The following is a 26,917-nucleotide window of genomic DNA, read 5'->3' as shown; positions in this document are numbered from 1 at the left end:
GTCAGTGTTGCAACATAATGCAACTCTTACTGTACTTCACAATATTTTAATGGAAAAGGTTAGCTGCAACCGTTCTGTAAGACAGATGCATTGTTAAAGACAAAGACCTCTGCTATCATTACACTCCTAATGTAGTGTAGAGTTGCAGGGGAAGCCGGTCATAATGGAATATACCTGACATATGTGTGACTTCAGAGTGGTGGGGCTTTAATATTAATAACATAAAGCGGCTATAGAGGGGACTTTTATCATGATGGCTCGCATCTGCAGAAGTAATTAAGCTCTTATGCTGGCGGTGTGCTTTAATCTCCCTTTGGAGTGCAGCTACTGGGAATAGCGTTGGTTCTCTATGTAATGGTTACCCTTTAGCTCCTCTCAGAAGAAAGTGATTGTCATGATTGCAAAAACTAGAATAAGAACAGAGTAGAAAATATCATTTTAAAATCGACTGAAGAAATCATTGAGCCGGGTTTTATGTCTAGCTAAAGGCCATAAAGCACTGTCACTCCCTAAATGAAACCAAGGGAAATGATTTATCTTCTCTACATAATCCCGATCACCCACATCATTAGTTATAATAAAATGCTAATAATGTATCATATGGCTTCGAGAGAAACTCATTTGTCACATATTCATTTGAATAAGACAAGCATCTCTGCATCCATCCTCCTAAAATGTGACTCTGACAAAGAATATTACATCCAACAATATGGTTATAATACCTCTTACAATGTAAAGAATAGAGAATCATTTCAGGCCCTATCTACAGGGACAGTCCACCCGAGGCTTCCTAAAGAAAATGTGAAATGATGTTTCCAGCACATTCATAAAGAAGAAAGAATAAAAAAAGAAAAATGGGAGAAGGATCTTTTTCCAGAGCAATAAAAGAGAAATCTCTGACATCCTGTGTTGAATTGAACCATAATTGGATTGAATTAGCAAAACAAAGATAAATGGCATTGAAATGGATTACATATAACTGGATTTATATTGGACTTCAATTTCTTTAATTTATCCTTAGCTGACTTTGAACTGAGCTGAGTTATGATGAGAAGAATCTGGACTCCGCCCTCACCTGCCAGCCAGATCACATGACCCCTGACCTCAATGTCCTTCCTACAGATGGCGCTCCCACACTGAGAGGAGTTTCTGTTGCTCCTTCAGCGATCAACAGTTCAGGACAGCGACTTTCCACAGGACAACACTGCAGTTCACAGAATCATTCAGAGCAAATTACCCATCAGCCTCCTGGAAAGCCACGTTTTTAATCCTTTCTTTGGAGTTGGTTTTGGTTAATGGCCTTGAACTGCACAGGCAGATGGATAATCAGAGTTTTTTTCTCCAAACCTGTGACATGTTTGATTAGAAATGAGTGTTCAGATTCTCATTGTTTGGAAAAAAGCAAATCTGTAAACAGAAAACAGCGATAATTGGTCGATTCGTGCAAACTGTTTCACTTTACAAAACCCAGTTCCTCCAGGATATTATGACTGTTTGGTGACTTTTTTGCAATCAAAATCACAGATTTTGTTGTGTAACTATAGAAATATTAGCAGGGAATTTTGCTATATTTGTTTTTATGTGACGGTAACATTTTTGTTACTCGCCATGTCGATCATGGTCATGAGGTAAAGCTGCGGCAGCCGGGTAGTAGAAGTATGAATTACTGCCATCTGCAGGTGAGAGTTATCATCACTCAAAGTTTAACCACTTTCGCAGATACTTATCAATAAATCCACATTTATCCATTAACATTTGCATAATTGTGTACATTTTTGTGACTATTTACTGTTTCTTTGTACTGTTAAAAGACAGCAAAAATTTGAGTCTAGTTAACTCTTTACGGGAAAATACCAACCGTACTCTGAACTTAGTAATAGCACTGAACAATATGAGTAAATGTAGTATGACTGAGGAAAATGTTGCAAAGTGTTGAGATTTGAATGTAGAAGAGTTTTTTATTTTTATCTTGAGGCTCTGTGTTCTCCTGAAACTAAAACCTTCATTTTATACTTTTTTTTGGTTCCCTTTAATAATTTCAACGGAGATGCATGTTTCCATGAGTTACCAAACATTACTGTCATTTATAAAAATCCACAAAACCATTTGTTGGTCTAATACATGCATTTCCAGTAGAGTACTTGAGAGAAAATATGAAAACGTTCAAGTTTAGGTTCATTTGGACAGCTTTATAACTAACTTACTAACACAAATTGATTTTATCCCCAAGCTTTAGCAGTTTTCAAACACTTAGCAGTTTCTAGCATTCATGTTTTCCTGGAACTGTGTAATGGGATGTTTTCGGCTGAGTGCTCAGAAGTGGCTCAGAGTGCAGAAAGAAGTTAGAGAAGTGAAAACTAGAGATGTAAAAACAGATAAAAGCAGCTAACACTTCCTTTGAGACCAAAAGACTTTTTAAAAGATAATGGGCTGCTGCTCTAAAATCCCCAGGTTAAGACCACACCTGCATCTGGTTTCACATTTAGAGTCAGAAGTGAAAATCCCAGAGGCAGCAGCTTCAATCTGTGTCAGATTCCTCACTGGCGTTCCATTTTAAACCGCTCTAAGAAATTGAAGAGCCGTGATATGATATATATTACTCCGCCGCTGTTGTCAGCTCCGCTGTACGTACTACCATGTTATCTATTACCTCCTATAAATTCCAATTATCTCCCTCATCAGATAAGATCACACACAGAGGGAGCCCACATGACACCGTAGCAACACACATCCTGAACAAGAGGCAACAAAAAGTCTGTTACCAGTAAAATAATCCTGTCCTTGAATCTAATCTGAGCCTCCGCCGCAGACAAACTCCACTCCAGTGTAATTAAAGCTGATTTAGAATGATTTACATGCTACGGGCAAGATAAAATAAACATGATTAGGTCAGACAAATACTGAGGTCGATTTTTCTGAAGGCTTGGAAATTAATAATACATTTCATGTGATAAACAGTTGCGCCGTGGGCTTCAAGTGTGGAATGCTAAACAGGTTTCTGTGCCAACCAATGAGCTGGAGCCTCCTGCTGTTTCCCAACTTCTTTGTTAATTATGAAAAGATGTCTCTTAAGGCACTTGTTATCTGTGGAGGAAGCCGCTCAACAGTGTTTGGATACAATATCGATAATTTCCTCTGAGACTCTGTCGCCTGTTTGATTTCTGTTTGCAGCGCACAATTTCAAACCCATCACTCTGGTGCAGTTTGTTCTCTCACAAACAAATAGTTGTATCTGTTGACAAACCAATACTTCCCAAATGCAGAAATAACTGTCAGGTTCTAATTTTGTAAGACGTTGTACTGTGCAAATAGGCATGCACGGTCTAGAGTACCGAGTAATGATGCAAAATATGTTCAGCATTTTCAGCAATCTCCGAGATCTGGGACAGGCTGTGTTTACAGTGATTTCCACCTGAGGAAGACTGGAACCTGAGTGAGAGGAAATAATGCCCTGCTCATTGTGAGCTGCTTATCGCGGGCACTCAGCAGTGCCATCCTCCAAAATTAGATTGTGCTGTCTGAGCATTATCTGCCACAGATAAAATAAGGAGGTGGGTATCGGTTATACATTAATAATCTTGAGATGTGACAGGAAACAAAGCAAGAAAGGAAGTGCTAACGTCAATTGAATATAAAGAAAGGTGTGCAAGTGAGGAGAGGGCCAGACAAGTTCCCACTGAACTCATTTTAAAGCTCAAATTCTGAAGGTAAAAAAAGGAAAAAAAACATTTAACTAAATGAGGTTGCCACTCTCACCTGGCACAGCTGCAGAATTAGGTCGGTGGAGAGAGCGCCACTCGCTCGAGGTAAAGACAAGTCAAGGAGATAACAGTCCCCTCAAGACTGGCAGGAAATCATTGCAGTAAGGAACACACATAAATACACGCCAACACACACGCACCCGCACACACACACCAGACTGACATGCCTGGCTTTTTATTTTTGCATTTTTACGCCTAATTCATCCGTTTTCACCTTTCGGCGAAATTCAAATAAGCTGCCATGAGAACGACTGTTTTTTATATAAATATTTACAAAATATGTTTTGGTTCAGAGTGTCGTTGCAGAATTATATTATTATTAGCTGGAGGTCTAAAAAAATCAACTTGGATGTTGTTTTGTCTCTTCAACAGAGCACCTCTTATATAAGTCATTTCTATGGTTTCATGTTTTAGTCATTCAGTAAATAGCTACTTATCCTGGGCAGCTATACAGGAAGTGGCTCCAAATGAGGCTGACTCAACAGACACCAAAGAATATATACACAGAGTCAATTAGCAATCTGCATGCATTTGGATTCCAAGTTCAAATGCACTTTGCTGGGAGGCTGGATAGATCAATTCTGGTCTTCTGGTTGACATAGAGTGAGATGCTGCTAGCAATACAATGTATAAATAATCTATAAATAATGTATAAATAAACAAATCCTGTTCCAGACATGATGCAGCACGTGCCTCTATCTATTGACAAAGGTCATCATTAACCTCTTACACCCTAAGCGAGCCGAAGTAACATGGCAGCTGGACCCACCGGTGGGTCCGTCGGGTTCTAGAGGTTAAGTACCAGATGAAATCCCGACGTGTGAATGTTTCAGACATCTGCTGCTGTGACTCGTCAGTAAGACAAAGTTTCAAAATGGAAGCTCCTTACTTTCAGTGTTTTTGATGCTGTTTGTCTTGTGCATTGTAGCAAACTATAAATGCATAATTACCTGTAGTCTTATGCTGTCACTGAACTGTGCATCACATTAGTGTGATAATGGGAACGTGTTATTTGTGCTTCGTTCACACAGCAGGCGAATGCGACCCATATCTGGACGTAAACAATGGCTCACAATTATAATGATGAAATTATGAAAGCAGTCTGTCAGAGAAATGCATCACATTAAAATCCCACCCCTCCTGGTCCGACTCCACAGCAAACAGACTTCTCTACAGAAGCTGTGACCAATGATCCACTAAAGGCTGTTAATATTAATTGTTTGTACTTCCTATCAGCTTCCTTCGATCTGATCTCGTGCCAATATGTCGGCTCCTAATCGATCCATCCGGCGGCGCCCATCATTACTTCTGTAAGCAGAGCGTTGCTGTGTGACGTCTACGTTCTTCACATTGTAGTCATAAACTGAAGTCTGATTGCATTCACATTAAACCAGTAGCATGGAAAAAAATGGATTCCAGAAAAAACTTGCAATAGAGCATCAAGACCTGCTCTGTGAACGTAGCCTGGGATTTTTATTTGCGTTGTTTGACATATAGAAGACTCATCACTAAAGAGTTTCTAAAGTGACCTTTAGAAAATCTTCTGAACTTCTGCTAAGATCTGCTAAACACAGACACACAGCGAGAGAAGACAGGTCATTCAATGGAATAACTCTGAACCTTTCGTTTTATTTAATGTCACATTATTGAAATGCCTCAGTGCATAAACCCCTGTTAGAGTCTTTATAATTCACCTGTCTCTGAATTCAATAGATGAGATTGCTATGAAGATCCCAGCCTGGCAGAGATGACCAGCTCCCTCCCAACACAGAGGCCACAGTAAAGCCTGAAATCTCTCTAAATCTTTGCAGCAATTATCATTTCAGAAATGCTACAGGGAGGATCAAGGTCCTTCAATGACAAAGATGGCAGAATAAGAACAGCTCAAGTCACCGGGAGCAATGAGTGCAGACTGAGGTTTCTGCTCCACATTCACCACACAGCTGCCAAGCAGACAGTTTTAAACATGACTCAATATCCAACATGACTAACACTGATGATGATCCATTTCTGGATTTTTCTTTCATTTTGTGTTTTTTTCTGTCTGTAGTAATGGATACGTCATCTTTCATTGGGGCAAGTTATTTTTTTGTAGCAACTGCAAGATTTCCAATAACAAATTTTTGACATAATTTTCCACAAGGTGGTTTCATTTAAACGAGCTTTTAGTGAGTTAATAAACCAGCTAATAGAAAATGCTGCTCAAACATGGAGAGTTATTATGTGAATAAGAATGAAGCATAAATTCATCAAAAAAAAAAGAACAAACAGCAGATCGAGTCAACCAAAAATCATTTAACATGCTTCCAAATAATATCAAACATCAGAATATTAATATCCAGTTACTGACTATTAGCATTTCATTAGTATTCTACAATGCTAACATAAAGGGCTCATAATGGCACTGAAAAGCTGTACAGAAGCATGCTCTATTTGGTCATTATGCTTGGCATTTTAAAGACGCCGCACATCCCACACAAGTGTTCACACTTCTTGTGCTTGATTAGACCTCTTACTGTGTGGCCATGAAGACGGCTGCGTCTATCTGTCGCCTGCTCAATTCTCCCCTTAGCAAAGGCCAACCTTCATGCTTTGTGACATTTCCTGACATCACATAATTCTAGAAAAAAACTGATATAAGTGACCAGAGGACTCATTAACTAATGCTGATGCCCAACTTCTGGGACGTTCTGCTCCGAGAAAACTGCAATTAACCGAGTCAGAAATGTGCTCTGAAGTGATAGCCTTAAAGCAACTTTAATGTTTTAGGTTACATGCTTTAATTAGTGGGAGGAGCTGGATGGGCTGAATTAAGCTCAGGGGAAATATTAATGTGCTGGTGGTGACTTATTTAATAGTGAATAATTGCAAGTGAATTCAAGTGCATTTTATGCTGTTAGCTATTTTTATTTACTCAATCAACTTGTTATTATTATGCCTTGACAGTACAAGGATTACACAGATTATCTGTGAAACAAATCAATTTCCTTCATCATCTCCCAGTGTTCCCAGTACTAACTGCCAGAAACAACCAATCAGAGCCTGGAGGAGGGTTTTAGTGCTGAAAATCACTCTCATGCTCAACACCTCCTGCTTGTGGCTACAGCTACTTTATCACAACATAGCCTGCCACTAATGCTAATTCTGGTTATGTAAGCTGCAGCATATGCATGTAAGCAGTTAAAAGAGGCTAACAGAGGCTAACTCCTACAGAGGCTAACTCCTACAGAGGCTAACTCCTACAGAGGCTAACTCCTACAGAGGCTAACTACATGGGAATCCAGAGCATCTTCTTGGATTTGGTTGTCATTTCCCAGAAACTGTGAAGTCTGAATTGTGTAGCCTTTTCTTCATTATCTAGAGTAACACTATTTATGTTTCATTAGTGCTTTGCTGGGATGTGAGATCATTAGCAGGATGTATTCTAGTGAGAAACTCCTGCATTGATGGTAAAGGATGACTGCTACCTTTCCAATTATTGTCCTGATTGTGAAATATTAATCTGGTCCTAATTAACATTGATAGAATGACTCTTTTAGATAAGATATCTAACTTCACATTTAGTTGCTACTTTTCACACTAAGAGAAACTGCAAGGGAAAACTAATTATTTTACAACCGCTCCTATTTGTACCCCCAATTAACCCCGACATCAACTAGAAGAGCCAAACATCATCTTCATGTCAAGGTTTTCACAGAACTAGACAAAAATAATAAGTAGTTTCTAAAAAATATTCATTACTGTTTTTACTGGCAGAAAATTCAATCTTTTAAATAGGACCATATTTAAACTCAAGTCTAAAATTCAAAGCACCTGCCAACTGAGGAAACTGTTCAAAAAGAGCAAATATCTACGTTAGCAGCTGTCGTCCTTCAACATTTGTGCCACTAAAATGTGTGCAAGTCTTGGTGCTTTTCTGGTTTTGCAGTAAAGTTTTCATCCAAACTGTTTGACATCTGCAGCTATATAAAAATATCTGCAGCTTATATTATGTTGGCTTTTGTTTATGTCTCATTTCTAACATAAAGCAACATTTTTCCTTTTAGCTGCAAAGGGAAAAATCAATACGTAGAATAATGATGATGTTGTCTGAACTGCTACTACACCTTTACATTCACTGTCATTAATTTACAACACAGCCTTTAGACCCCAGCACCAGGTTTTATTCATCTTCTCCTCTTATTCATTTGTTACAACCACTGGTGTGGAGGCGAGAAAACGTGTGTGTGTGTGTGTGTGTGTGTGTGTGTGTGCGTGTGTGTGTGTGTGTGTGCCAGGGGCTCCAGGCTGTGTGTGAAAGAAAACGAGAAGGCAGGAAGAGAGAAAAACATGTACGAAAAGCTATTTGGAAAATTAAAGTTGAGGATGGGTGACGTAACAGACAGGTAGTCGCAGCAGATTACAGAAACGGCTGTGATAATTTCTGACAGTTCTGTTCAGTACACTACACAACTACAAGCAGAAACAAAATAAAAACGAGTTTGGCTGAAATGGTGGTGCTTTTCCCCAGCCTGCATAATGATAGAAAAAAGAGGAAATGTTCTCACTTCAAAGTGGAGATAAAAGGATTTGTAAGAGTACGTAAGTACAGAAGAGGAGTCGAGAAGGGGATCAATAATTAATTTACTTTCAACAGTCAAGGGCAATTAACACGCTTTTTTGCCCGTTACGCACCTAAAAGACCCAACGCTGCAGCTCCAGTCCCTAATCTCAATGACCATTGTCGCAATCGAAGATTAAACAGCCAACAAATCGATGTACACAAGAAGACAGAGGAAAATATACATGCTCCCCTAAACACTGGAGACTTGGACTAAAGGCAGTTTTGATCAGTCAAAAATCATCAAACTTGAAGGATTTTGTGGCATTAACCTTTACTCTGCGGTTTGATTCACAAACAGATATGTCTGCTCCACAACTGGCCACAAGGAAAATCTGAAGGAGATCAATTATTTAGAGCAAGTTCACAATAATTAGTATGTTAGTATGTTATTGTAGTGTGTGTAACCAGTACGGCTCTGATCAGTTCTCCAGAGAAATCAGGTGAAGGTTTTATCAGAAGGTGAATTCAAACCTTGTGTGACACTAGCTGCAGTTATGATCTACATTAAAATGATTGGTTTAGAATACTGTCTCTACCTGCTTTGTGTTTTAACAGTGTAGAAAGATAGAGTAGTGATATTAACCTACATAAAAACTGATGCAGGAAAAAATGGGCAAAGAAACAGACAAACATCAATATGAAGCATCTGTGCATCTGGTACGGTAACAAGAAACCATCAAATGTTTTCACAATGACACACAGTTACTTATTCTCCTATAAAGTCATGCACACACTCTATCTGTCCTAATGAAAATTAGATAGATTAGATGGATGGATGGATGGATGGATGGATGGATGGATGGATGGATGTTTCACCAAGATATGTGGCAAGATTAAAAATAAGACAGAAACCCACACTTACTGTCTATTTTAGATTCTTGATGATGTTGCAATTGTGTGTTCAAGTCTGAAATATTGGTTCTGTGTGATCATCATGTGCTGCAACCACTGAATGATTTCCCAGATAGAGATCTCCCCTCACTTCACTGCCTTCATCAGCATTTCTTGTACAGAATATGTTGCCAGGGAAACACCATTTACGCATGGTGAGCTGACCTCAGAGTGGAGATCAAACTCTGCATAAGAAGCAGCAGCAGCTCCTCTCGCCACTATGTTAAACTGATGTAAATGTGTTTCCACAAAAAGTGGGGCAGAAATCCTAACTTGTCCAGAGAGGCAGCCATTGGAGATGGATGATAGCTAAAGCTTTGGGGAATAAATTTAACATAGGTTGGATTCTGGAGCTGTGAAAGCAGAGATAACTGCTGATCAGACAGGAGCGAAAGCTCATTTCACTATAAGAAACTGCTATAGGATCCTTTTTTCCTGCCCACATTCAGAATGAGAGCTTTTACCTGCAGGTAGCTTATTTTTATTTACAGTGCTGCTCTGAAGTTTGCATGATCATCAACATGAATATTACATTAAGTTTAGTTTTTTATTTCAAATTTGAGCTGTTTTATTCACGGTTTGGAATGGTTGTACAGAATAAACAGCAATTAATTTAAAAAACAAGAATTCAGTGCTTCATTTTCAGTTGAATGTAGTTTCTCTAATCGACAGTGATTCAGGCTCAAATATATACATACACCTTCACTTATAAAGAAGAAACCATTAACAAGTGATGATTCTGGTGAGATATTTATCAAAACTAAAACCAGTAGAGTTCATATAACTTGATCGGTTTCCTGGTACTGACAAGTCTTTAAGAGTGGAAGAAAAATTATAAAGATAAGCATTTTAAAAAAAAAATTCATCTCACATAGTCAGGTACATTGCTGACACTGAAAAACAACTGGATGTTCTTACAGGCCAAGTATGTATCACAATCACTCATCCAAATGCAGAAATCAGACTAACATTACGCTTCAGGAATGGTGCTGGCCGAATCTCAAAATGTGTTAAATATGCTTAAAATTCCCCATCCTGTCCAGAAATGAACAGGATGGGAGGAGTCAAATACACAGGCAAGATTTACACTTATTTTTTTCTTCATTATTGTTATTACATTTCAAATGTTCAGTTTATTGATGATATAATTTCAAGAACTGCAAGAGAAGAAACAACCTGTTTAGGTCCAAAGTGTCTGGAAGAGAAAATTATTTCTAATGCATTCATAATTTTGAGTATGTTTTTATTTTTAAAAAGCTGTGAAAGTTTTTGGATGCAGACATAATGAAGAATCGGCCTGGTTCTTGTGCAGCCAGGATCCATTATGGCTCAGGACGGTGCTGTTTTTGGACAGTTGACATTTCAATGACTGACTCACAGCGTTTTCTCAGAGCACTTTCCTGGGAAGTGATTTTTATTCCTTTTGACGTTGAGGACGTACCAGGATGTTTGTCAGCTTTCTCCAGATTGTGTTGGTGCCTTCTCAGCCAGGTCATGACAGCATTCTTAAAAAAATAACCTAACATCTGCTTGGTCAAGTTGTAAAAACAGGTTTTTCATGCTGATTATGTGCAGTTTTAGATATAAAGCATGTCTGGCCTCTTGCATTCTGACATCAAAGGGCTCATTTTCAGCCTTAATATTTATTTTTGTCCACAAAGTGTAGTTGTAATTTTTCCACATGTATTTGCAAATTAAATTTACATTACAGTGTATTATCAGTGAAAATGAACTATCCCTAAACTTTGAAGCTTTTTCCATGAATTTGGGAAAAAAATCATTTTCATTAAAAGTTGATTTGATTTTATTTGTTTAAGATTTTCTATATAATATTTGAATAAACAGGAATGTGGGAATTTACAAGTAATTGAATTGAAACATTGAATATCTGAGACTTGAATTATAATTTAAAATAATGTGATATGTTTGAAATGCTGCCGTGGTTATTTTACTTCCTTTGTTGCATTAATAGCAGCATCAAATCTCAGTCCAATCACATCATGACTTTTCTTAGGTTAACAGAAGACTCTGACCTTTGACCCTTGTACACACAGAAGGTTACCTGTTGTGACCTTCTTATAAGTTTTACTGCCTTTCAGAAACCTGAACAGAATGAAGCAGGTATACGCCTGAAAATAGTTAATTAGTTAAAAACATAATTATTTCCTTTACATTCAAAAAATAAAATAAATGAAACCTTAGAGTGAGCAGACATTAATATTAGCATGCAGGTTCCATCACTTTGTTCAAGGGCAGCCATTAAGGAGAAACTCTCACTTCAATTCAGTGAACTGCTAAATAAACTGGCTTACTGCATTTTCACTTTATTGAACGTCATTGAGGAAGTTCAGACCCACAGAGTCCATTTTTTGGTGGAAGGGCAGGTGGAGAGACAGTCTGCTATTCATAGAAAACACTTAAATATCTGGGAAATATGTTTGTTCAAAACATGTTTTTCTCTGGAATGCAGTTCCTAAAGTCAAATTTTCCCTTGAATAATTTATGTTACCTGGAATTATTATTGTTTGAACTATGCCAGGTGAGTATGCTGCTTTCTTCGAACCATATTTTCTAGAACCAGTTATGCTTTCCATTAAAATATGCACCGCTGTGTGAATTTATTCAAAACAGGGCTGTTAAACTCCAATCACTGAGTGCCTGCAACTTTCAAAAGGTGTGTTTTTCTGACGCACCTGAATCCAACAGCTAAATTGTCGTTTTTCTGATGATCTAAATATTGAATTCAGGTGTGCTGGAGCACAGAAACTACTAAAAGTAGGAGGACACTGACCATCAAGTGCTAAACTTTGACACCCCTGATTTAGACTCATAACACAAAGAAATGAAATAAATGTCCATATATTTTGTCTGGAGTCGACCAGGCTTATCACAGCGGACAAAACAGGACATGAGTGAAAACATTGGGTTTTTCTGGATTCAGCGTAGTTCAAAGCTATTTATAATGATACATTTTCAAAGAATGACTATACAGTTTACAAACTAATATGCAGTATCCAGTGATATTTTACTGAGTTATAACATCCACTACTTTGTCCTTTCTGGGCTGCTGTAACATTATGTTGGCAAAGCCTAAATTAAAGAAGAGAAAGAAGTTTATAAAAACACAAGATACACTGTAAATTGCTTTTCATTGGTGCAAATGCTTCAACCCTTATTACCAGGGGATTAAACGCAAATAAGAAAATTATTTAAGCTGACATATCTTGTTGCCTTCTAGAATTTCAGTTTATTTTTTTAACTCTTACAGACCACATTAGTAAAAATGTATCTGTCCAGTTAAATTAGTTTTATTCTTTAATTATTGAACATCTTTTCATTTGATCCATTGTGATTAAAACTTAAGTTCTGATAAGCAATTGATTAATTGCTTATTGTGACAGGGTTGAGAATGGCCCAGTCAAAGTCCAGACCTAAATCTAAAGAGAAGCAGTGTTAAGACGTTCATTCATATAGTTCGTCATCTGACTGAGCTTGAGCTGTTTTGTAAAGATGAATGGCCAAACATGTGCAGGCATGTCCTGACCATAGCAAGACAAGAACAAGGAGGTGGATGTTCATGATTTGCTGGGTATACAAACCAACTATATTCTATCTGACAAATTTTTATTTATACTCATAATAACATGACAGCATGAATATTGTGAATATTGAATGCAGGACTCTGTTAGCAGCTCCATAGATAACAATCTCCCTGTTGAGTTTAGCTTAGAATCCTAAGCAGCAGCTGCTGGAGAGTTACAGTGAGCTAAGCGTTCAGTGACACGTCTGCCATAGAAAACACAGAGGGTATCACCACCTCCTGCAGATGCGAGGGACTTTGGAAAACCTTTCATGCTGCAGCCTCATCCAGAGTGGTGTCATGTCACTGAGTCTAGACCTCCAGCACCTGGCACTTGTGCATAAGAGGTGGGCTGGAGAGCAGGAGGTTGTCAGTTGCCTGGGGCAATGATGTGTGGGGGTTATGCAATGCAAATGTTTCCATTTTTTATTTTTTCAGGATGGGGTTGGAGTTTAAAGAGGGGAAGAAAGATGCTCAGTTGCTATTTACAGTCATTGTCTTCCCAACAGACACACTCACAGGAAACCCAGTTTTCACTAAAAAAAAACTGAAAACAACAAAAAAAAGAACAATTATGAAGGAGTCAAACGTGTGATGTAAAGTCACATGTGTGGCCACATTGCCTCCTGGTGGACGGGTTGGGAAAGGGCGAGAAGTGAAATACATCAGCCAGTCTGACTCAAGAGTGGACTCTGTTTCATCATTAAACATTTCCCATAGCAACAAAGGTGAGACAGAGTGTTATATTTTGACTGCGGCTGTAATTGGCTTGTACACATCCAGAATGCAGACAACAAGCCCGCTCATTCTTCACTTAACCCTTCCTGTTATTTCTTTATTTTGGAAATCATAAAGACTGAATAGAAGCAAATCCCTGCAACCAATCAGATGATATAAATATCCTGCATGTCAGAAAGCATGCAACATGGTGGTTTGGTTTCATATAGATATAATGATTTCATATTTTCACATGAAATCATTTAAATACTATCAGCGGTTTAACATGCAGTGTCTGGAGGTGTGAGTCGGTTGGTCTCTATACATTCAGCAGCCAAAGAGCTTAAACAGAACAATAAGCAGACATGTTATCAGATGAGCAGTGAACCCAGACCTGCTCACTGGAGCACCTCTCAGCAGAACCAGATCAAATCATGAAAATGAACCTAAGCCTAATGCTAAGCTATGTCAAAGTGGCTGTCATTTTTAAGGACATTTTATCAATGCATCATCCCAAAGAAAGCTTATACACAAGAACTTGTAATTACAGGAAGAGGTTTGTGCTTTTGTTTGAATCAATCAGTCACTGATTGGATTAGTATCATGAGCTTGAAGTGAGCCCCAGGTTCAGAACAACTAAAGGAAAACCCTCAAAGAGAACTGTCATTCTTGTTGATTATCTTTTCCATGGAGCACATGCCTCTGTCAATTACAGGTGTTGGCTCAGATCATCAATCCCATCAATCAGAACATCAGGGGCTTCAAATCCAGACACCTCAGATGTGTCAGCTGTTAGCACTGCAGGAGCATGAGAAGTGCTAATCAACTCCAGAGGGGATATCAAGGAGTTGCAACATCTCATTCTGAATCTCACCGCTGATGCTGGTGTGATCACAGCCTTGTCACAAGTATCACTTAAGAAAAAGCTTTAAACAAGAGTTACAATTCAGCCAAATAAGTTGTACATGTTTAATTATGGATTTCTGTATTTTGTTTAGTCATAAATAGAATTCAACCTTGACCTTGCCTTCAGAGGTCACCTGATTGGAATCACAGCCCCACTGAGTCATTTAAAGATGGCTTATCATGTTCCACTGAACAGGTGAAGCATAATAAGCCACATTCATTCATTTTTTTTTTTTTTTTTTGCACAGTCATTCTAAGATAATGAGATTTCAGTTGGCTCTGTTCTGCACATTTTCAGCTCTTGTCAGAATGAGCCGTTTTAGGGCTCTGTCACTTTAAATGCACATAAGCTGCTGTTGGCCACACCCACTCACCCCTCTAATTCAATTTTACACTTGCCTGTGAAAATGGCTGCAAACAGATGTGCAATTATGCAACTACACATTTTTGAAAAGCAGAAATGGAGCCTCCTGCACAACCAACAAGAATGCAGGAAATGGTTTGTGAATGGTAAGTCAACAACAAAACCCTCGTCTTTTCCAGAGTCATTGAACAGCCACTGTTCTTTCTGGGGCTATATTGTTTTTGTCTAGGAAAAAGTTGGGTCACAATATTTTAAATTGGAAGGGTAACAAGGTCCGATTTTGAATAAATGTTGATTTTTGAGCTTCTTTTTATTCTAAAATTAGAATAAATGCAGAATCTTTTTAGTAGTATTTTGTTTTTAGCCTTACTTTTTATTGGTTTAACAACCTGCCAATGGGAACAGAGATGGAAATTAGCCATCTGGCTATAATCTCATGTAAATGTTCATTTTTGCATCTTGTCCCATTTTTAAAAATGAACTTAAACCCGAATCCTGGTAAAAGATGAGGAAACATCTGTGGAGTAGAAAACACCTTTTCATTTTATGAACCTTTTATTTTGGAAAACTTTCTAAAACACCTTGAAACATAAGAAATGCATCAACATTTCCTCATTGCAGGCCAGATTTGATCAGGACTTAATACATTTATTTCTATTTCTTATGAGAGAACACATCACTGTACAATTTATTTACATTGGTCCTTTTTACATACATTGTAAAATAAAAATATGCAAACAGGGTTTAAACACTAAAGGCACCTTTTAGTTTCAAAGAATATTTACCTCAAACAAATGTTATATTTTCACTGCAGATTAAATCTGTCGGAGAATCATTGAAAGCATCTCCTTTCCATCTACACAGTGAAGCTTCAAGATAAAGGAATCACAGCTCTGTGCTCTACAGCTGAAGATGACCGTCTGAACCGAAGAATATTATAAAAATTTAATTGTGAGTAATTTGATGCTGAAGAGAAAAGACTCCTTTTCTGGTTTCTTTTTGTGGTTCTGGTTAGAATTTCTATTTTCTGCAGTTGACATATGCAAAGTTTGACTTCAAGCTCCATTGAAACTGCATTTTGCTTCTGATGGAGGAGCTTAAAATGAACACTTGTGTAACAGAGGAGTTCTAATAAAAAGAGCTCAGTTACCCAACATGCACCAATGACGACAAAGTCACATTTTATCACTTTATCTTTACAAAACTGAACATTTTCCTATTGTAAAATAAATGACTTTCACTGGACCCGAGCAAAACTTAAACTCAAATTTAGCAAAGTTTCCAATCATTAGATAGTTGTATTTCAAAACCAAACTATTTTTCATATTCCCCTTTAACATCTAATTCAAATTATGCAACAAAAACTGCCACTAAATAAAGTTAAAACCCCAAAGAAGTGGGTTTTGAATTGCACTCTCTCCACAAACTAAAGTTTTGGTCAGAAGTCAAACAAAAGCAAAACATTCACCCTGTGGATTAATTTCTCAGTTACATTCATGGAAAAAAAAACAACAGAAAACAACACGTGGTGGATGAATCCAGAGTCCTCAGGCAACAAACTTGTTCTTGGTGGTGGAACCGCTCTTGGTGGCTGTATCGGCATGCGACTGGTAGCCAATGATCACTTTTGGTGGGACTCCTAGCCTCTCCTTATAAACTCGCCTAGAAGCACAAACAAGTAGCCAAATATGAGCTGGTGCTGAAAAATCTCTGGATATTTTTAGAAAATGGCTGAATATCAGGAGTATTGCTGCAATGAAGAAAAAAGAATCAGGAAATGAATTGGACAAAAAAAAAATAGCAACAGAACACATTTTAAACTGTTTACTGCACAACTACAACTGTGGAGAACATGAGGCTCTCATTTGTGAATTTTTGCATTTGTTTAACATCCTGCTTGTTTCTTTACTCAAGTATTGAGAAATTCTGTATTCATAGTTTTTTGTTGCATACTCACAACTTGCTCAAAGTTTCTTAAAAGAAAAAAAAACAAATAAAAGAAACTGCTCTGTAATTCTTCTCACTTCAAAATAAGAGCATAAATATAAACATCTAGTTGCAGGATTCTTATCAATCAATAAAATCTTTACAAATGTCAAACTTTATTCAACTGAAAGTTCACAAGTAAATAAAGGCACTGGAATTTTTCTGAACAAATTTATTAAAGGGCAAGCCAAGACTGCCAAACATTTTAGAACTTAGCAAAAATGCTAAACAAAAAATTAGTTGCACTGTTAGAACATTAGCAGAAGTATTCCTACCACTGGAAACACTGAAAAGCTGAAGGCCAAGTGAAACAAGATGGTGGTTTGTGCAGCTCACCCTATGTGTGTGATGGCGTCTTTGTTTTCAAAGTCTGTCGTCCAGATTGCGATTTTATCCCCTTTTGCTCTTACGTTAATGACGGCACCACAAACATCATCGCTATGGTCGTCAAACGCTTCACCCACCAGACACAAGAGCTGCAGGAGGACAAAACGGATTTAAGCGGTTTCAACCGGAGACGAGTATCTGACGTGTTCACAGTGAAGAACACAAAACAAAGGCTTTGTCAAGTTAAATCATTATCATATTACCTTCAAACATTAGTGATGTGATGTTCCAGATTACATTTCTTGATGACTCAAATACAACATAAAAGAAAACTAAATATTGTTTTAGCAGAGCTCAGCGTACCGTCTCTAACCAGAACCGGTCCAGATCGCTTTTCCGTTGCTGTTTGGACAAAGTTATCAGCCAGCGGCCGCCTCGTCGGTTCCGCTCGTCCTCCCACATGGGTTCGATCCCGTCCTGTGGTCAAACGCAAACCCAGAACAGATCAGGCAGGGAACCAGCTCTGCAAAATACTTTAAGGTCATTTATTATTCTTCATACTTTAATTTAATCCACAGTCAAAAACAAATCAGTGCAGAGAATCAGATGTTTGTGTTAACGTGTAAGAGGTGAGCCTTACCTTAAACAGAGAATAATCACAGCCAGACATCAGGTTACTGGACAGCTGGATGTGATTATACAACCTGCCAACAGGAGGCGATATTCTCATCAAATACACACTAAAACTAAAGCTGCATCAAAACTTTTACTTAGTTCAACTTAATTGAAACAAATATTCTGGATCATGACAGAGTGGTGAACTCTAAACCGGTTTATTTTGGTCACTCTGCCTTAAAGCTTACACAGCAAATTGATTTGATAAATTTATTTCAGTCAGACATCTCACCAACAATAAAGTGTTACTTTTTCAGAGTTTAAATATGCAGAGTTGTTTTTTTACACTGTAGAATTCATTAGTAATTAGAAACACTTCCCGTGTTATTTTTGCAGTGTTGGCGAAGAGTTTTATAATAAACTCACCAACTCTCATGGTGTGCATTTGTGATCGACTCCTCAGGGTTTGCATTTTACGTAGCCTATGCAAGATCGTCAGGGAACGTCCTATGAATGTGCATGCTTCCAACAAGCAGACAACTATTTTTCAGTGGGATTTGTGGACACCGAGATGCAAGACACGTCTTTTCGGACAACAATAAACAGGTAAGTACACTGGCAGTTTTGTGTGTATGTATAACTTTGGCCAAATACTAGTGCCACCTTAATAAATGTGCCACTAGAGATGCTACATGTCCACTAGACGAAGATATATAAATTTATCAGTTTTAGAGGATTTTTTCTTTAATTAAAGCAGTTAGACACCGTCAATATTACCACTATTTGTCCTCAGAAACTGCACTTTCAGTTCCTTTATGCTGTGTTCGCTCTGTTTGCCCCTCTCTCCTGCTCTCTCTCCGGTTGCTGTTGAAATCTATCACCAGCTGCTAGCAGTTCCACCGTTACTCCTTCTTATTGTAGCGCAACTTACAACACCTTAAGAGTACCAGTCATAGTCAATATAATGCAATGAAAGCCTTTATCCATTCCAATGTAGAAATTTTAAATGCAGAAAGAAAGTTTTAATGGAGGCTGCCTTTCAGCTTTCATTAGAGATGAGCAAACATGGCATAGCTGAACCCCCACCATCTCACTCAGAGGCCGTTAAAACCCTTAACGATTTTTTCTTGCTTTTTGGAAATGACAATGCTGTAAGCATGACCAGCTCAATGTTTAAGTAATGCTTCATTTTTTCTCCAGATATTTGTGATAGTGCTCTCTAGTTTGGTGTAAACCTTACTCTGAAAGTGCAACATATACGCTTCACAATTTACTGTGTAGAAAATGTGAATATTTTCTGAACCTCTGGTAAATAAAGAATTTTATTTTATGAATGTGGTAACGTCTCTTTTAACATGAGATGAACTGCACCGAGTGACGCCATGGTGACCGAAGCAGGTATTTGCATTATTAGAAGTGTGGACCAGTTCAAGGTGCTGCTATGAAACTGAGTCAGCATTTCCATAAAGCTGGTCAAAAAGAAACATGAAAAATTGGGTTTTCCTTCATAACCTTGCTGCATGTAGACTTTTTCCTTCCACTCAACTATCCATTAATATGCCTTAAATAAAGAACACTGCACAGCCAATTTCTTTAGCAGTAACCTCTTTTGATGAACTGTTCTTGTGATTACAATCTGAAGTATTAAAATTCCTTTAGTTCAATTTCAAAAGATACACCAGCAGATAACAACCAGATTACATAGAGAATGTACATCTCATGCAGAACCTTCTTAATATTCATCTTCCACAGAGTTTTGAATCGATTTGAGAATGACTCTGGTCTTTTACGAAGCGGTAAATCTACTCACGCCCAGAAGTCTTCAACGGTGTCGAACTTGGAGATGAGCCGGAGGTTGGCCTGCCACGTTTTGCTTTTGTCATTTTTGAAGAACCAGAGAGCCCACCTGGAAAAACAAGAAGACACTCAGAGAAGCATGGCTGCATGCAACGTTTGGAGACTGCAGAAGTCTTTATCTGTGCAGCTTTCATGTTGGATACTGGGCTGAAACCAGTCATGTTCAAACGATCCGTCATAAATCACAGCAATAGGCAAACAGACCTTTATACCCCAATCATAAACCTCACAAAGTTCAGGGTTAAAATGAACACCTTGACAACTTCATAAAAAACTTTTTAAAAATGTGTTTTAAACTTATTTGGAAAGAAGAACTTGCCTGTTTTGTAAAGGATGTTTGATGTAACCTTCAGGACTCACAACCTTCTGAAGAGTTTTCTCACAGTTCTCTTTTTCTGAATTAACAGGAACTGAACTCGTCTGTTTGGAGGAAAATAAACACTTTTAAAGAAAAAGAAGGAATGAATGGAAAAATTCATGATGGAAAAATAGCCAGATACCAGGACAGAAAACAATCTGAACTTGGATCTGGAAAATACATTAAACTACCTTTCAGACTGGGTTCATCTCATGTCAACCTCCGTTTCAAATATTAATAAACTCAATATTAAAATATTAAATAAACCCACAGATTTCTGGTTGAAATTTTTTTTTGCTTGCCAGAAGAGACGGGAACCGAGCTTTAACCCATCATCACCAGGAGCAGAACCAGCTGACGTAAACGTTAACGTCCTACTCCACTCCGGGTTCTCGTTTTTTCCAACAGCAACAGTTTGATTCACCGACTCAACTGTTCTAAACGGTCCGAATAAATCTATGATGTGTGGTTCCGAATCAAACGTAACTCCGGTGTAAGTTCTGGTAAAAGCAAGTTCAGCAATCAGTGATTTAACCGAACAACTCCATTGAAATTATCTTGTTGGATCCGAGACGCTAACTTCACGAGAAGCTAACGAGCTAGCTGGCAGAGTTTGGACCTTTCTCCGCTTCTCTGGATCCCGTTCGGAACCGCCGCTAACTTTCCTTTCACTGTATGTGTGTTGACTGGTGGATAAATTCTTTTTTCCGGCCCGTCAGAGCCTACCTGACCCGCTTCGGCTAACAACAGGGATGTATGGGACTCACCATTACAGCGGTCGCCATCTTCTGGAGTCAATTTTCTGCTTTTTGGCGTGTTAAAATAGTTTCAGGCTGCGCATGCGCACTCAGATTTACAGAAAAAGGAACGTGTTCACACCAAAGGCTCAACCAGAAAAACGTTATGCATTGAGAAATTATTCTGCATGGTTTATTTGAAAAATATTAAATAAATTTAATTAATGAAAAAATACTGTAAAATGTGGAATTTTGCAAATATATGTAAATACTAATACACTTCAGTTAAAAAAAATATTTTGAGGTAAATTAAATGTGTAGTAGTGGTCAGTAGCACTGCGGTTCTGAAGAACCTCTGACTGAATTATTGTTAATGGATTAACAATAATTCATTAATAAAAAGAAGGGGTTGTTTCCGTTCAGAAAATTATAATTGAATTAATTCCTAACCTCATTTGTTAATATTAGATAACCAGAAAATGTAATTCAAATCACACCTGCAGGGATTAAATTAACAGAACAGGTGGTAAAGATGGGTTAACAAGTTTGACACACTTTATCAATAATTAATGCCTTTTCTCTCCATAACCTTCTGGAGTTTTTCAGTTTAATCTTTCAGGACCCTATATTTGTGATGCCTTCATGAACTCACAGGAAACCCCAGAACCCATCTACTCCACAAGGATATCTGTTGAATGAAAGCCTGCCAGAGAGGGAGGGCCCACAGCTGGCAGAACCAGAAGCAAAAGCTGCTTTGGAGAAAGTCACCTGCCTCCAGACTAAATGGTCTGTACTATTCTGTCTGTTCAGTGATACATGAAATTTTCTGGCATCAGAGCAAAGTCCAAATGAGTTTAGACTTTAGAGGAAGATGTGATGACAATCTTCAATCACTCTAAACTTTCAATTTCCTGTTTCACTTTAACTATGAAATGGGATCAATAAGATAAATGAGTCTAATAATGACTAGATCTCATAGTTAATATCAGTGTCAATGTCATCTCAAAGTAAATGTTACATACACATCTCATTCTTTTCTATGACGTAAATGTTACACATCTCATTCTTTTCTATGACGTAAATGTTACACATCTCATTCTTTTCTATGAAGTAAATGTTACACATCTCATTCTTTTCTATGAAGTAAATGTGTGGATTGTCTGAGGATCTAACATGAAAGCTGCCGCTTCAGTTCCGCCCACATTTTTGATGCATAACGATAAGGCACAATTTCTACATTTAATAATGCAAGTTTTCAGTTTCTACGTATAGGTGCTCCCAACACATGTTGTGTGAGCTTCAGGAAGACTTATCCTTGAATACCAAATACATTTCATTTTAAGAATAGGCACCAAACTTGTTTATGTCAAGTCAGAAAATGACCATGCAACATTAAAAGACAAATCAGTCAAAAGTAGCAAGTTAAATGTTTTAATAAGGTTTTCTAAGAACAGTTCATGATTTAACGGCTCTGCCCTTAAAGAGCTTCTTCTAAACACTGGAATTTATATCCAAGTAAGTGTGGAGAGGTAAGGGGATGGAGCTTCTTTAAGGCTGGATGAGACAAATGCTTTAGGCAGATCACAGGGTCAGCACACTCCGAATGCTGCAAACAAAAACAAACAAACAAAAAAGGCAGAAAAGGCATCAAGATGTAGACAAAGCACAATACAAGAAAACTAAAGATATTAAAACAAAAACCATGGCAAAATGGTCTGACTGATTTGCATGATGGGTTTTCTACCTCTTTCCGGCGTGCATCAGGTCAAATGCTTCGTTGATCTTCTCAAACGGCAGAGTGTGAGTAACAAACTCATCCACCTTCAGCTTTTTATTCATGTATTCTTCCACCAGTTTAGGAACGCTCTCCACACTCTTCCAGCCTGGAGGAACAACAGCTTCGTTGAGGGATATAGTTACAGACTGAAGCTTCATCAGAAAGGTTCAGAAGTGTTCCCCACCTCCGAACGCCGTGCCCCTCCACACTCTGCCCGTCACCAGCTGGAACGGCCTGGTGGAGATCTCCTGTCCCGCTCCGGCCACGCCGATGATGACGCTCTCCCCCCAGCCTTTGTGACACGCCTCCAGAGCAGCTCTCTGAGGAGAGACGGTCATGTTGTTGCGATCCATTTATCATCTCCTCTCTACCAGTAACAACGTCTCACCATGATTTGCACATTTCCGATGCATTCAAACGAGTAATCCACGCCGCCATCAGTCATCTCCACCAGAACCTCCTGGATGGGCCTGCTGTGATCCTTCGGGTTCACAAAATCTGTGGCTCCAAACTCTTTGGCCTTCTCAAACTTGTCGGGGTTGATGTCCACACCAATGATTCTGGTTGCTCCAGCAACCTTGCAGCCCATGATGGCAGCCAAGCCGACGGCGCCGAGTCCGAACACAGCGCACGTGGCACCGGGCTCGACCTGTGAGACACAGCCAACATTTCTGAGAATTAATGGCTAAAATCACAGGATAATGGTCCGACTAGTCGATTTGTAGACAGAAAATTCACTTGTTTTGGTTGGTGAAATCTTACATAACACCACAGGTAAAGATTTTAATGTTTCTGGACATTTTGCAACCTGTTGGCTACATCAGGCCTGCATGGAAACTGGGAACCAAATATGCATAAAGCATTTGTTTTATGAATAATTCTGCAACAAAATATCAGGGAGACAGTAGTTGAAAGAGAATTTGAAAGTTTGCAAAAAATAGTTTTTTTAAATTTTCACTCGGGTACTTCAGGTGGAATCAGAATAAATACAATATTCTGAATATTGCTTTGGCTCTCATAGGATTTTCTACATTTTAGTTTCTCAAGTAATTTCCTTTTCATTTTTCCGTATCTCACCATTCCAATGTCATTCCTACTTTTTCAACATTTCCTTGGGCTGAAATCCCTTCAAACCTTTCACTTTTGTTGTTTTTCACTAAATGTCAATATTTTTGATCTACCAATTTCCATTTATGGCACAAGAAAAAAAATATTGGTTATATTTTAAAATTATCTAGCACCATTTCCTAAAACTGAATCCACCTGCAATGGCAGCAGGAGGGAAACTTTCCCTTTAACTGGAAGAAACGTCCAGCAGAGCCAGGCTGAGTGGAAATGCCCATCTGGGGGTTTCAGAATACAGAAGCACTGATCCAGTACTTTCTATGTTTTATTTTACTGTCCAGTTGGTATTTAAATCAAAACTGTATATCCAGTTCGTCATGAAATAAAAACCCAGATGAATAGAGTTCAGCCAGAAGCCCAACACTTGGCTCCCACTTACATGATCCTTTGATAAAGTAGCAGCTTACTGCTACATTATGAAACTAATCAGCTGAAGAACCTTAGATTTGAACTATTTTATTCTTATAAGATTGTTCTTGTGGTCTGTTTAAATTATATTCTGCAATGCATTACTCTATAAATTGCAATAATAATACTGCATCTATTTTCAATTGTTTGACAATTATCTATTAGCAAGAAAACATCTAAGCAAAGAAAATGTGTAAGCTTTCACATTTCAAAATTTGTTTGTTTATTTTAAGTTTTTTTAAAATGTATTTCTGTGTTTATATGCAAAACATCCTTGAGCATCCTAGTAGTAGTAGTAATAATATTAATAATCGTTTTATTTCCTGATAAGCCGCCGCTGAGACTCACCTTGGCAGTGTTCAGAGCAGCACCGTAACCCGTGGAAATCCCACATCCGAGAAGGCAGACTTTATCCAGAGGCGCTTTCTCATTAACCTTAGCCAGCGAGATGTCGGCCACCACCGTGTACTCAGAGAAGGTGCTGGTCCCCATGAAGTGGAACACCTGCTTCCCTTTGCAGGTGAAGCGTGACGTCTTGTCGGGGAGCAGGCCCTGACCCTGGGTGACTCTGCAGGGTGGAGAAACATGGTGGATGGATGAGGAGACATTCTTTCTAATGACTGAGTTTCCATTTGGTTTGTGGTTTTAAATGTCACCTAATTTTCTGGCACAGGTTGGTCTTTGGGTTTTTGCAGAATTTGCATTCACCACATTGAGGCACATATAAAGGGATGACAGTATCACCTGGGAGAGAATAACTGAATTAAAAACACAAATAACACTGATATGTATCTGTATGCACCGCTCCTTACCTGGTTTGAACTTAGTGACGCCCTCGCCAACGCTCTCCACAGTTCCAGCACCTTCATGTCCGAGGATGACAGGGAAAAGTCCCTCAGGGTCACTGCCACTCAGGGTGTAAGCATCGGTGTGACAAACTCCGGTAGCAAGAATCTAGGAAGTTTAGCAGCACATTATGAGCCTTTTAGATTTCAAATATTAACCAACTTAAAGGACGGAACAAATGATTACATTACAGTAGGAAAGAAATTATTTAGGAGGACTTTATGACTCTTTTACAGCTTCGGTGTGTGTCGTGACAACATTAGAGTAACAACCAATATGTTAAGACCATAAAAAAAATAATACTATACTTTAATAATTCAAAGAACAAAAAAGTGAAATAAGAAATATTCTGCTTAAAGAGTAAAAGGTCTTAGAATGCAAACTGCAGTCTTTAGTATAAGAATACTTGATAAATGTCAGACTGAGTAAAAGCAGGTGATATTCTGGATCCTGTTTGAGGCGTTTGCAGTGAGGGTGGATCTGGAAGATGTGGTTCTGATGGAGGAAGAGGCTGGACTTTCCACTTACACCTTGGAAAATATCCAGAAGCCCAACTTTATTCTTAGAAAACTTCTGGCATTTTTGTCAGTACTTTTAGACTTTATTGTGTCATAAATTATAAAGTTAGTAATTAATGATAGCAAATCATAAAGTAAATTTATGTTAGTTTTAATATTATGAATGTATGCCTTTGTAACCTGGGAGGTGTGTCCTATTTATTTTCTATCTAAATACATCCAGTTTATTTATAGATTTATTAAGTTAATTTCTGTTATGTATTTTTGTTTGTGTCGGACTTGGAGCGGGCAGCTTGTAACACGATTGCTTTTCTTTTTAATATTTTCGTCAGAATAAATCGATGAAAGCCAAACCGAGTCACGGCCTGACTAACAACCAATAACCTGCACAACGCAGACGGGATCCAGTTACACCTTGAATCATAGAAAAAATGTTTTTTCTTATTTTACAACATCAGACAATAACCTATTTTTTTCTTGTAAATATTTAAAATTAGCTAAGACATTTCTGAGTTTTTTGGCAGAATTTTACTCCTTGTGAACAACATTTTCCATATTTATCCTGACATCAAAATCCACACACTGGACAGGTTCGAATGAAAGCAAAGGGCCTAAAAATGACATCAGAAAGCTCATTCAAGAGGGATTGCTATTTTAATATGCACCACTTTAGAAAACGGGGCTAGAATCAGATTAAAATTCACCTTAATGCGAACTTCGTGAACCTTGGGTGGTGCAACCTCCACCTCCTCAATTGAGAGAGGCTTCCCTGCTTCCCAGGCAACAGCTGCCTTGCACTTGATCACCTGCAGGAAAAATAGAGAATTTAACAACGAGGTGTTGCAACAAGAACAAGTGCCTCCTCTTATGCTGTGCATGCCAAAGGTCCTCCAGTGCAGTCAGAGTTCCTGTATTTTCCTGCTGAAGCCTCTCGCTGCTGCTTAGTTTAGTTGAATCTCTGCAGTTGACAGCGCTGCGTGACGCTCATTTTACTGTAAATTTTGTTTTCATTGCGTTACTTTTCTTTAAATCAGAGGAAAGACGGAGTCCACGCTTAAGTTGCAGGAGGGGGGGGATCTTGAAAGCACCAGCTGGAGCCGACCTGCCAAAAGTCCCTGCTATTCAGTTTGGAGACCCAAATTCTTTGTTGCGATTCATTCAACACGCTTCTGTAAAAACCTTCATCTTGGCTCTCAGAACTTCGAGCTCTACATAAACATGAACACTTTTAAAGCGTTTACTCTTCTTCTTTCACGCGGAGTAAAAATGCATACGAAATATTTCTGGTTTAGTTTGTGGAAACTTACTTTCCCAGCTGTCTCCATGTCCGTTCCTTCTGCAACGAGGAGGCGGAGGATGCCGCGCAGCCGTAAAGGAGTCAACCTTTACGCCAATCAGAAGCGAGAACGCTCGCGTGCGTATGACGTCAGCTTGGTCAAAGGAGCGAAAACTGGGTCGAACAAGAAGTTATAAATCATCTCTGCCCGTTAATAATTTCTATTTTACGCAATGAATCTACATAAATTTGGACCTGAGACAAA

At 38.4% G+C, this 26,917-nt stretch overlaps 2 protein-coding genes across 2 annotated transcripts; both read right to left on the bottom strand.

Moving 5' to 3' along the window:
- Positions 1 to 15,358: 15,358 nt before the first annotated feature.
- Positions 15,359 to 20,835, bottom strand: eif4ea (eukaryotic translation initiation factor 4ea). The gene is made up of 7 exons (XM_044128153.1): positions 20,733 to 20,835; positions 19,927 to 20,027; positions 19,561 to 19,656; positions 17,776 to 17,839; positions 17,499 to 17,612; positions 17,145 to 17,284; positions 15,359 to 16,484 (listed from the first exon to the last, which is right to left on the bottom strand). Exons 1-7 carry the CDS (start codon positions 20,748 to 20,750, stop codon positions 16,370 to 16,372), a joined length of 648 nt encoding a protein of 215 aa, XP_043984088.1. The 5' UTR covers positions 20,751 to 20,835; the 3' UTR covers positions 15,359 to 16,369.
- A 1,282-nt stretch (positions 20,836 to 22,117) lies between these two features.
- On the bottom strand, positions 22,118 to 26,785 carry LOC122836535 (alcohol dehydrogenase class-3). The gene is made up of 9 exons (XM_044126127.1): positions 26,684 to 26,785; positions 26,081 to 26,182; positions 24,825 to 24,966; positions 24,669 to 24,756; positions 24,361 to 24,580; positions 22,868 to 23,128; positions 22,664 to 22,799; positions 22,447 to 22,585; positions 22,118 to 22,308 (listed from the first exon to the last, which is right to left on the bottom strand). Exons 1-9 carry the CDS (start codon positions 26,699 to 26,701, stop codon positions 22,284 to 22,286), a joined length of 1,131 nt encoding a protein of 376 aa, XP_043982062.1. The 5' UTR covers positions 26,702 to 26,785; the 3' UTR covers positions 22,118 to 22,283.
- Positions 26,786 to 26,917: the final 132 nt, after the last annotated feature.

This window comes from Gambusia affinis, linkage group LG09, assembly GCF_019740435.1.
Source record: "Gambusia affinis linkage group LG09, SWU_Gaff_1.0, whole genome shotgun sequence".
NCBI lineage: Eukaryota > Metazoa > Chordata > Actinopteri > Cyprinodontiformes > Poeciliidae > Gambusia > Gambusia affinis.
The sequence above is the reverse complement of the archived record's forward strand: the minus strand, read 5'-3'. Positions and strand labels throughout refer to the sequence as shown.